General features: G+C 35.9%; 6 protein-coding genes across 6 annotated transcripts; 1 reads left to right on the forward strand and 5 right to left on the reverse strand.

Annotated features, from left to right (window-relative positions):
- Window positions 1-25: 25 nt before the first annotated feature.
- BDF20DRAFT_68945 (uncharacterized protein) lies at window positions 26-919 on the reverse strand. The gene is made up of 3 exons (XM_053076041.1): window positions 868-919; window positions 199-716; window positions 26-124 (listed from the first exon to the last, which is right to left on the reverse strand). Coding segments are annotated over exons 2-3 (468 nt in total). The 5' UTR covers window positions 666-716; window positions 868-919; the 3' UTR covers window positions 26-123.
- Window positions 920-1,108: 189 nt separating this feature from the next.
- BDF20DRAFT_846923 (Ribokinase-like protein) lies at window positions 1,109-2,595 on the forward strand. Its single transcript, XM_053079781.1, has 5 exons — window positions 1,109-1,352; window positions 1,440-1,577; window positions 1,643-1,889; window positions 1,949-2,052; window positions 2,122-2,595. Exons 1-5 carry the CDS (start codon window positions 1,132-1,134, stop codon window positions 2,369-2,371), a joined length of 960 nt encoding a protein of 319 aa, XP_052941136.1. The 5' UTR covers window positions 1,109-1,131; the 3' UTR covers window positions 2,372-2,595.
- Window positions 2,596-3,453: 858 nt separating this feature from the next.
- Window positions 3,454-4,528, reverse strand: BDF20DRAFT_810808 (nucleophile aminohydrolase; the record flags this gene model as incomplete). The annotated part of the gene is made up of 6 exons (XM_053076624.1): window positions 3,454-3,618; window positions 3,684-3,786; window positions 3,850-3,908; window positions 3,983-4,093; window positions 4,173-4,367; window positions 4,433-4,528. The coding sequence occupies 6 exons, from the start codon at window positions 4,526-4,528 to the stop codon at window positions 3,454-3,456; spliced, it is 729 nt and encodes a 242-aa protein (XP_052941137.1).
- Window positions 4,529-6,071: 1,543 nt separating this feature from the next.
- BDF20DRAFT_846936 (uncharacterized protein) lies at window positions 6,072-7,483 on the reverse strand. Its single transcript, XM_053079782.1, has 2 exons — window positions 6,974-7,483; window positions 6,072-6,914 (listed from the first exon to the last, which is right to left on the reverse strand). The coding sequence occupies exons 1-2, from the start codon at window positions 7,282-7,284 to the stop codon at window positions 6,290-6,292; spliced, it is 936 nt and encodes a 311-aa protein (XP_052941138.1). The 5' UTR covers window positions 7,285-7,483; the 3' UTR covers window positions 6,072-6,289.
- Window positions 7,484-8,594: 1,111 nt separating this feature from the next.
- On the reverse strand, window positions 8,595-9,093 carry BDF20DRAFT_846941 (uncharacterized protein). The gene is made up of 2 exons (XM_053079783.1): window positions 8,692-9,093; window positions 8,595-8,630 (listed from the first exon to the last, which is right to left on the reverse strand). The coding sequence occupies exon 1, from the start codon at window positions 8,923-8,925 to the stop codon at window positions 8,755-8,757; it is 171 nt and encodes a 56-aa protein (XP_052941139.1). The 5' UTR covers window positions 8,926-9,093; the 3' UTR covers window positions 8,595-8,630; window positions 8,692-8,754.
- Window positions 9,094-10,314: 1,221 nt separating this feature from the next.
- Window positions 10,315-10,827, reverse strand: BDF20DRAFT_812431 (coenzyme Q10-like protein B-like protein; the record flags this gene model as incomplete). The annotated part of the gene is made up of 2 exons (XM_053076783.1): window positions 10,315-10,563; window positions 10,621-10,827. Coding segments are annotated over 2 exons (456 nt in total), but the record flags the coding sequence as incomplete, so codon positions are not given.
- Between the last annotated feature and the right edge of the window lie 722 nt (window positions 10,828-11,549).

An 11,549-nucleotide genomic window follows, 5' to 3' on the forward strand; every position in this document is an offset into this window, starting at 1 on the left:
GAAGTTCTCCTTTTTGATTTTGTAGAAGGTGCTGGTTGCTTTTTCTTATTGCGACTATTCAGATGCGCCAATCGTCGTTCTTCCGTTTTCTTCAACCTTCTTTCAAGTTCAGCCTTTCGCCTTTCTATTTCAATCGATAATAATGAAAAGATCAATGACAAATGCAAAAATTTCCGGTGTAAATTCTCGAGATGTTACCACGTACTTTGTTCTTGCTCAGAGCGAAGTTGATGCTGAAGTGCAACGTATTTTGCCCTTTCAACACTTTCCTTGGACTTGGCCCTTTTTTGCTCAATGTATTGCTTTCGATTGAATTCAGCCAACTCCATGGATTTCGATAGTGTATACAGTTTCCTTTCACGATTAGCCTTCGCTTCTTTGGCTATTTTCTTAACCTTGAGAGTATAGTTCTTGCTAAGGTTGCCTTTTTTCTGTTCTAAAAAAGCTTTTCTCTTTTGTTCAGCAGCTTGTGCTCGTTTTATGCTACCGTCCCTATGATTGCTTTCTGATAAGCTGAGCTTTTGCTCAAAACGTTGCTCTAAACGGTAGGGTCGGCTGTTATTGTTGGAGATCGATTTTGAAGAGTTTTCCGGTACCGTGGGGCCATTTAATATATAGAAATCGTTGAGTTCTTCCTGCGGACTTGCTGTAGCTGGACTTTCCATCGTTCTGTAAAAAGTGATATAGAACCAAAAGAGAGACAGATCAATAAACTACTGGATCACAACGGACAAAAAAAAAAAGTGAATCAGCGCTTCAGGTTGTCCGGGTAACATGATTCATAAAGAAAAATGCATAATGAGATATTGCCCCTCGGCGTGTTTGTCAGAAGTTCATTCACAAAAATTAAAATTATGCGTGATTTACCAACAATCGTATTTAGCGATTCTGAAAAAAGAAAGTTGCGCAATTAAATTACAACTAACGTAGTCTTTGATACCCACTTCAGCTCCTAAGACATAACGGTGGCGAGGAATTCTTTTTGCATCAAACAGCATTTCTTTGGAAATTTCGTCTTCTGAAAAAGGGTAAATTCGCGGAGCCTAAATTTCTTACACATTATACAATAATGTATAGAATTGACCCCTCTTTCCAAAATTTGTCCAAGACTCTTACGTTGCTAAACTGGAGATGTCAAAGCCTCATCACAATGTACTCCTTGTTGGCCAGCTATACATAGATACCATTTTACATGTGAAGAAGTTTCCTGAAGAAGACACGAAACTTCGTGCAGATAGAGTGGAGCAAAGAATAGGCGGCAATACATGTAATACCGCTCAAGTTTTAGCACAAAGATATGATCAATTAAGAGTGCACTACCTATCTGCTGTCGGATCCTATAAATCATCAAAGTAAGGGCAAAGCAAAGTCTGAACCTTAAAATATAAAGCTTTTGATAATTTTCATTTCAAAAAACTGCATAATCACAAACCTATAAGTCACCTAGTACAATTTTTAGAGAATCATCATGTAGATACAAATAAGACAGTTTTATACAGAGAGAATGAAATCACACCCTCCTCTACTATAATACACAGCGAACAACATAATTCAAGAACAATCATATCAAACAATAAGTAATCAGAGAGAAGAATATGAGCTCACAGGGTATCACGGTTTCATCACTGACAATGTTCGTTAGTTTGACAGATGTAAACCTAAAAGAATTTGAACAAATATTTTTGGGAATTAATGGTGGTGATATATCAACTGATTCACGACCTGTCAAACGTTGGTGGGTACATTTTGAGGGCCGTAACGTTGATAATGTAAGATTTCAGGTGGACTGGCTGAATAGACGGTATGCAGAACAGTGGAGAGACTATCTTACTATATCAGTAGAACTTGAAAAGCCCGACAGGGAAAATATCAGCACTTTAATCGAACTGGTAATTGCCAAAAGTTGTATACCTTCATTATCATCCTACTAAGTGATAAGCAAATGCAGGCCGACATAGTATTCTTTTCAAAGCTTTTTGCACAATATCATGGGTTTAAGAACGCTAAGTCGTTTATGGAAAAATCACCATTATTGGAAAAACTGAAGCCAAAGTAAGTTTCTCATAGAGTTCACCTGATTGCCGTATTCCAAATGCCGACCTACAATGATTTTTATTGCAGTGCTAAGGCGTTCTGTACTTGGGGATCAGAAGGAGCGAGCGTTTTGATAAATGAAACGAAAAACATTATCCAGGTTTCTCCGCCTTGTATAAACAATGTCGTGGACACTGTCGGTGCGGGCGACACTTTTATTGCGGGTGCTATCTATTCTCTGTTGCAAGACACTTATATTATGTCAGAGGTCCTCCAGTTTGCATGCAATACAGCCACAAGAAAAGTAGCTCAACGAGGCTTTGATAATCTTCTTTAACTGTGCAATAAAATGCTTTTTTTAATTGTTTCATAGTATATGCCTATCTCTATAAGTTGAAAAGATAGCGGATGAAGCAGAAACTGTTTAGCACCGGTGAATAACCATTTCTCACTGTCATTTATCTTATTTCTCATATCGTATCCAAAAGACAATCTGATCCATAATCTATCGGATATTGTGGATATTTTATAAAAAGGCCAAACATACGTACAGACGCAAATGATGTTCACGTCGCCAGAAAATACAAACAATACTGTTCCGAAAAAATAAAATAAAATAAAATAAAGTAATCACTATATCAGAGCTTTGACGAATTCTTGAAAGGCAAATGAAAGTGTACAATCCAAGTTCTGGAGTTATTTATAATGGCTATACGAGTGTCCCAGTTGCTTGTCTTTTTACGCCACTTAAACAATGCTATAAGGGCTTGTAAAAACAGTAATATAAAACAGACCTGTTTCGATAGAGTAATTCGCATTTTACTGTCCTTCATAGAAAGATTTTCACTTTGTTATATTATATTCGTAATAACAAAGAATTGATAGCTACAAACCCAAGTTTAGTAAAATTATGGCTAGGGTCTGGTTTTTTTGAGATAAGTTCCAACTTGTTGTTCCTTTTTCATTTCTTAATATCATTTTTCCCTTTTATACCTCTAAGCCGACCTTGACACAACCGAAAAAAAAGTCTAGCTTTACCCTTTTATATTATCACCTCTAAAGTCAAACAATCAAATTTTCCCCCCTTTCTTATTTTCATCCATACAGCCTTCCACAACAAGTACAACTTGTGATGCAATTCAGTAACATTAAAACAATCCAGCGTTACAAGCAGCCAATCTTTACGCCAATCACTGTGTAATGATAGCCATATAATTATTATTAATCATTTAAGCCAAAAATACATAGTTATTGTCTCGTTTGGTATAACATTGATTTCGTGCATAGCGCTCTTCAATCACCATCGTCATCTTTATATATTTATTTGAATTATTCGTCGAATAAAAAGGCTGGAGACAGACCATCTGCTGAAAGCGTTATTTTGCTATTCCAGCAAAGAAAAATATAAGTAGAAAATTTTTACAATCTATCAATTACAGCTTGTAACTCTTCTTCAGAATAGACTTTGAAATTTTGCTCTGGTGTAACAGCTGCGATCTGAACATTTGTCTTATTTAGCTTCTCTTCCATGACTGATTTCAACACAGTTAAAGCCAGAGTTTCTGCTTCCTTTAATGTCATAGACTAAAGTAATATGTGACCTCATTTAGATTTGACAGTACATTATCATTACCCTCTTTCGATTTTACCTTATGATATTCTTTTTGCAATTCTGTCTGAGCGCCTTCTGATCCCGAACCAATAGCCTTGGCTTGGTATTTCATAAATGTACCTGAAGGATCAGCATGGAAGCTGTATTGTATAGTTAGCATCAGCATTCAATTAGTATGATAGTCTGTAATATATTCGACGTACAGTTGAGGGCCATTTTCGTCAACGCCTGCAATAAGTAGTGCAACACCGAAAGGACGACTCTGTTTGGCATGGAGAATCGGTAATTAAGTATTATTGACACACATATTCTTTTTATTTACAAGAATGTCCTTACCATTGTTGAATCTTCACCATTAGCACCTTCACCGAACCTTAATGCTAAATCACAAACACTCTGAGTTACACTCTCTACCTTAAGTTTTTCGTCGTATGTAAATCTATGGTTCTGCATAATTTAATTTGGAAAGTAGTTGTCAGTTCCTACCAATACAATGGAAAAATGCTCGGCTTATTTTTTGCTTTACCTGAGCAGCTACTCGTGCATGTTCAATCATAGTTCTGGCATCAGCTGTCATACCGCTGACAGCACAACCTAAATGCTCGTCAATCTCCATAACTTTTTCTATTGAACTAGGCTCTAATAAAATTGAAGAGACTCTCTTTTCTACAGCCAATACAACACCCTCTGAGGTTTGAATACCGATGGCAGTTGTACCAAGCTTTTCAAATTAGGTAGTTAAAAATACTGGATATCCTTTTTGCTTCAATAAGAAAATTTTGGTACCTTGATAGCTTCGATTGCATATTCAACTTGGAAAAGACGACCTTCAGGTGAGAAAGTGTTGACACCACGGTCATATTCAGAACGTGTCCAGAACATCGCTATATATCTTTTTGTTGGGTGATGTAATTGAAATGTGCCTTAAAGATTATGTATTTACAGACGAAGAGGAGGCAAAGGGAGCATTTCCCGAAATTTCAATAAATTGTAAGGCGACGCGTAGACAATTAAGGTTGATACTGCGTCAGTTTCATACGAGCGAGTCACAACAAGTGGCCATTACTGACTTTTCAGAAATTGGAGAGAGTTAGCGTGAAATTCTATAATCAATAGCAGTAATATGTTTGAATCGTTAGATAGTTTAAAAGACTTGAGTAATTAAATAAAGAAAAAGAAAGCTTAGACTAGTTGTTGAATTCAATTGAAAAATGCCTAGTTCAAAGCTGCCTACTTGAATGCAGATATACTTCAGCTGTGCCTCAAGGCATCACTGTCTCCGCTATAGCGAATTCAAACATACCAATTTTGTTCTCCAAGTTGGAAAAAAGTGAAATACCTTATTGACTGCCAGAAATTCAATATACTCATACTTTGATGTTCTTACTCCCATCTTTGTCCTTAGCTTCCATTGCTTTCCAATTATCGCTGTCCAAATTTTCATACAGACAATACCAAATTTCAAAATACACAAATGCAAAATAAACCCGTTGTTAAAAGTATGACGCGTTCCATGTCTAAAATTCATTCATATCACTTTGATCGCTTTTTCTTTTGCCGGTAAGTTGAGGGTTCATTGAACAAACAGTAGCACCAGTAAAACGAGCCCTAAAAAAGCTTTTGGAATCTTGCACGGAACCGCTATACTAGCTTATTAAGCGTATCGAGCGTGCTAATTCTTAAACATATTCTTCACGTTCGGCTCTATTTCTTTTCTTCACCGTTAAAGGAGGATGTTCGCTATTTTTATTCTACACTTGCAGACTTAAAGCCAGATAAAATAGAGCCTATCAATACGAGTTCCAATATGATCCGTTCATGGCAACAGAATGTTTGTTTTTCAAAAAAAAACCTTTCCTTGACTTCTGAGCGATAAGAATGAGTTATTCAGACTGCATAGGCAGGACAGAATGACGAGTATAACTGATATACAGGTGCTATTATAAGTCTTTGAGTGCAATGGCATGCTTTATATTGAAGATGTAGTCTGATTCCTACTTATAAATGAGAACAGGTATGGAAGCACCACAATCTGTCTGTTTCTTTGTATGGCATGTAGAGGTGAACAGATGCAACGAACCCGCCGTAAACGATAACTTGCAAAATAAATTATTTGAGGTGATATTTGCGAAGCAAGCAATTTTTAACATTACTTCCTCAGTATTCAAAGACTTTCATCAGTTGTCTGATATCAAGGTATTATAAACAGAAGCATTATAGAATTCAGTAACACTCGAATTGAATTTCGTGCAGAAGAGATTGGACTCGTGATGCTCCATTATGCGTCTCATTATGCGTCTCATTAAGACTATAGCTCGTACTAGGCTCATATCATATCTATGGCTCTCAGTATGCCTCTTAAATAATAAATAAATGGAGAAATCTTTTGGCGTGAGCGGAATTTTTGTGAATTCTGTAGGCTTGTCTGACAGTTTACTCGAGGACTTTCAGTTCTTTCACTAATATAAACATACTCATACGTATGAGATGATGACGGCAGGAGGAAGATGGAATAGCCTTTTATTATATCAATTTAATGGCATTGATGTTCATAGATATTAAAAAAGTCTTAGATGCAGTGTATAAAAGAAGGTTACTAACAACATCGTAATCAGATATTTGAGAGCTTGAAAAGCTGTTGATTTAAGCTTTGTGCTTTCTTTTTTTGTTCAGGTATTCAGTTGAAGTCGATGTGGCAGGCACAACGATCACATTTTCATGATTCAAACAAGTGTTTAGCCATCCGCTGGAATCCTTCGGGTAATTACCTTTTTGAAAGGAACATACTTGGTTTTTCACTTTCAATATTTGCTGTTTCAATTGCCATACTAATACTATCAACGGTAAAATGCTTCCAGTAAAGTGGGATACGTTACTTGCTATAGACAGGTCTTTTACTTTTGTTATTCTAGTTAGATAAGAAGTTGGTCTGTCGGCAGCTAATAACGTTATTGATAGACCTGCAGTTTGGATTCCAAATACTGAAAGATTGTTGGTCTCGTTTTGGGTACTTATAACCAATTTATCCAACATATCTTTCATCACTTTTGGCAATTTTATCCCCTTTTCTTCGATTGTCTTGGTGCTTAGGTTATGTACAGCGGTTTCACCGACTGCATATTCATCTGCATATTCGTGGTCAGCCTTCTCCTCTCTAACAATCAGGTCACACTTATAACCAGTAAGGGCTCTTGTGATAGTGTCTTTAGATCCAATTACTCTATCGATATTTTTTCTTCTAATACTTGCAGCATTTGCTGCTTCGCCACTACGAGATAATGAAATTAATATACAACTGTTTACACTGATTTTTTTTGTTTGATTTACCGAATAACATGCAGCGTTTCTATATCATCGAAGATCGTATCAATCAGCGACCAAACACGACTATTATACCATGCTTCTTTTTGAATTCTTTTCAAGTTCCCTGACTCATAAAGTCTTACGAATGAAAATATTGTATGTTTGACCCAATCAAAGTCATGGTGCTCTTTTGGATTGTAATTATTCTCCCAATCCTGTACCTTGAGAAGCTGTGCTCGAAGATCTTCAGTGCTATCACAATTAAAGCTATTTATATAGTTTGCCAGGCCTGTAGGCAAAGTGGTAATGTAATCGATGAGGCTTTTTTGCTTCATTTCAGTAATTTCTTTTTCTGTAAAAAGTTTTTCATTTAGATAGGTCTAATCGTCTAGATCCAAAATCATGGAACAAGCCGGGTAATCTACCAAACAAGACTTGCTAAATTTGTACTGTGGTATTTGACGACTTGTAGAGTTAAATATCACTTAGTTAAAACAATAAAAAGTTAACGAGATCAAACTAGTAGGTTTTTATTTTGAATCAAGTTAAGTTCAAAGAGAAGAAAAAATATCTACTGCAAAAATTTAAATATCTTCTTCATATTGCGGAACCTAGAAACTGACAGCTGAGTTATTCTACTCAAAGAAGACGTACGTCTTCTGAACCGTAAAAGAATAGAATTCTCCCTTGAGGAGATTACGCATCTACCCGGAGCGGGTGGACTTGTAAACGTATCCATGGCTTGATCTAGTGATCATGCAACTAACCTATTTTCCCGTACTAACCATTATGTAGCACTGCTTGCAGGAAAATAGTATTAATTAGGAAAATGGTATTCGTGCGTGGTGTTTGAGTTGAGTGAACAGTTATTGTAAAGGATGATCACAAACTATTATCTTGTAATCATTCTTTATGCCGAAGGCAGAGAATAGTACTTATAACCTATTATACCTTGGTGTTGAATCAATATATCCTGCATGTCCATATATTAATTCTACTATATATCCTAAATGACAACCTGTTCAGCCTTATACGAGGTAGATAATTTCGTATAAGAATCATCACTTATTCTATATTCGTTTCCTACTCTGCTTTATATTATTTCAGCAGTAATGAGGTGTGAGGATCTTGTATAATTTGTATACGAGTTCTCCACATCTCATATGATGCTGTCAACTAAACACAACACTTAATTCACGGTACTCATATATTAGAGTTTATGTAGTTTCTAATTATTTCTGGTTTGCAATATTGTATAATTCATCTTTATCCTTCATAAAGTGAATTATATCTTTAATATTTGTATATCATCTACCCTCAAATACGACATGTACAACGTGTTTTCTACCACTTTCCCTGTGGATAATATCCATTTGTTCTTTTCTTCAACTTTAATAAAGCTTGCTTCTAGAATTGGATGAGGATGAGGCACTAAAAAAAAAAAAGTTGAATAACATATAAATAGTTACATCGTGGATACATACTGTGTTTAATTTCAATATGATCTCCTAATCTATTAAGATCATCTTCGTATACACTACAGCATATACATGCATATTTATCTATGGAATTTGCCTATACATTTTTCTTTTTTTTAGAAAAGAATAACGTCAAGGACAAGCAATAAGTGCATATTAAACATACAAATAACTTTCTCTGAGCTGCTGAAATGAACTTGATGCTTTTAAAGAAGTATGTAAATATTTGATTATAACCGTAAAAGATGTCTGAATATTACTTACCTCGGGGTGCTATAGAAACGGCCACCTAATTTAGGCAGATCATAACCTAAAAAAATGTTTATGTTATATTCTGGTTATTTGAACAATTATATTCAGTTCGTTACCTTCAACAGTGCGGTAATGGCGCATCAGATTGGCTCTCTTGTCGAACTGCTTCTTACAAACATGACAGAAGTACAATAGGTGAATGTGCTGAACGTTGATCATATTGTATGGTGTTGTAGATGAACTCATTTATTTAGAGAGAGAGGATTGCCTTTCAGTGTACTGTAAGTTAATTTGTGATGATACTAAAATAAGTACGGACGAAGCGTGAAGATGGCGCCTTAATTGACAAGCAGAAGTGGCAAAGGATCAATAACTAATAACTTAGGAATGAAAGAAGTTTTTATCAATAACTTCTTACAAATTGTTTTTAAAGGGAGTGCTCACTTAACCGTTATCTACTTGTATTTATTCATGATCAAATGCTTATACTCGGATCCGCTGATAACAATTGTTACACGACAATTTCGTTTATTTTGAGCTATATTTTAAACTAAGGGCAAGTTATATAGGGTTTGAAAATCTTTCAATGGGTTCTTTAAGGGAAGGGTAAGGATCTTTAAAATATGTCAAGGGCTTCAGAATTTCGACAGTTGAGGTACATATGTCGAGAAGCTGTGAGCAAGTGGGTAGGTGCTGGAAGTGGAAGTTTTTGTAGGTGATCTAGTGTTTGTAATATGATCTGTATGGTAATCCATTTTAAGGTCCATGTGCTGGCGAGGTGCTTGCATAGAGATGATATTCAGAAGGAATGACAACAGGTCGGAAATAGTGAAGTCTATTCGGTGATACATGCTCAGATACTTGATAGCATGTGTTTTGGTAAGGACTCAGTAAGGGTGACAGGGGTAATAGGTGTAGTTATTATACGGTACCCAGTCAAAGCATCATCAGAGAGCGGTGTCGTTTAAGGAAGATCAATGAAAGTAGTAAAATGAATTTGAGCGACATATACGGTCAACATGGTGATGTTTGTTTGGTGAGCAGGCACGTCGCGCGTATAAAATCGTCTAAGTTCTTTACCGATATTCTCGATGACTTTATAGAAGCTCTTATGAACCACAGGAGTAATACAGTTGGCCAAACAACATTAGATGTAAATGAAATCACACTGATCGACTGATATATTGTTGAGGGAACGGTAAAAGGATAAATAGACCATTCTAAGGGAGACCTTTAGACAGAAGAAGAAATTTGATTGAAGTCTGTGAAGGCGTTCATGCATAGTAGAAAGCTTCAAAAAGAAGAGCATGATAATCACTAGTGATCAAGAAGAGCCACCAAAAATGAGTTGCTTCGAGCTTATCAATGTGCATCTTGTCTTAACCAATTGTTTAAGAAAGGGCAGCAGGTTCCACAATATTCATTTGGTTTAGTTTTTCGATAGAGACCCGTTTGTATGTAAATATTTTGAGCACATGCTGAGAAAGGCGATAAACAAGCTTTTCATCCACTAACATTTCTAAAAAAATTTTCACAGATTGATCCCAGGTAAAGGCAACAAGGACATTTTTGGAGAAAATATTAACCGAAATCATTTCGACTTCACCCCTTCTAAAGGCCAAAAGGTACTTTTCTTTATTTCTTGTAAACAGCATGACATCTATCTATGAAAGCCTGTAAAGTCATCCGTGACACTTGATCGAAAAATACAGAGGACGCCTGTGCATGTACTGGTGAGGCAAATTGAAACATAATGTCAAAGTCAATCCAGCAAGTAGGGTGATTAGCTGCATCTGGTGTGTTTAGCCTTGATTTTGGTAGATTGGGTGTCAATCTCCAAGTTGTAACCATATCATTGAATAAGCTAGCGTCAGCTGCAACTGCCTAAGAATATAAGTTAGCAAAGATTGATCCTTTAGAAGAAGCTGTGCGGTAACATACCTTTACAAGACTAGGCTTTTGACACGTAACTTCAGACATGTATTTCTCCTTAAATAGCTTAAAGCCAACACCTAACTCAGCCTGCATTACGCTTGTAATGTCATTGAGTTTTCGTGTACTGTACACCTTCGAATGAATACAATAAGGAACAAACAAGTAGTAATCGTCTACGTTTGAAACGACATTGTATAGCTGATTCTGTGAAAAACTACTTGTACTTAGTTTACTGTATCATCGTACGTATCATAATATAAGGTCCTTCAAACGAAGCTTACTTTAACAATTTTCTTTCAGAGAAATGCTTTTTAGAGCTGAGTATGTTTGATATGGACAAGAATCCTCGTCGTTGTAATCCAACAGTAGCTGCTGCCATTATCACTCTTTTAAAATGGTCTTCAAATGTGTTTATCGGATTTATTACGAGAGGGGTGCAGGCCCTTCAATTCTTAAGAAAAGTCACTGAAGAAATTTTAATAGTATCAATTTACGTATGTGTTATGTCTATTTTGTTCAACCTCTCGAAAATAAATTATCTGACGAATACTAATATGTAATCCAATAACTCATGTTTGAAATTGAAGGTGAGAATATAAAAAACCCCTCTTTCGTCAAATAGCAAAGTGAAAACGTAAAAAAGAAAACTTTTAGTTGTATTGATTTTAGCGGATAATATCCATACTTTGCCAAAACAAATCTTTTCAACACCATTTCACGCGACTGCTGTTCACTGATAACTATCGTCGTGTAAAGCTTTGACTAGTATGATGCGATGTGATGATTAGGTAATTTTCTAGTTCTGATTGTTCGTTAGAGGCTTGAACATGTCAACAGGCAACATATTTTATGTCGATTTGTTATGTCATAATGGTAGTCCTTGGAGTGTTTGTTGGCGACGAATATCCCAAACGTGAAGGCAACTGCTACCGTTG

This window comes from Mycotypha africana (assembly GCF_025528875.1).
Source record: "Mycotypha africana strain NRRL 2978 chromosome Unknown BDF20scaffold_1, whole genome shotgun sequence".
Classification (NCBI taxonomy): domain Eukaryota; kingdom Fungi; phylum Mucoromycota; class Mucoromycetes; order Mucorales; family Mycotyphaceae; genus Mycotypha; species Mycotypha africana.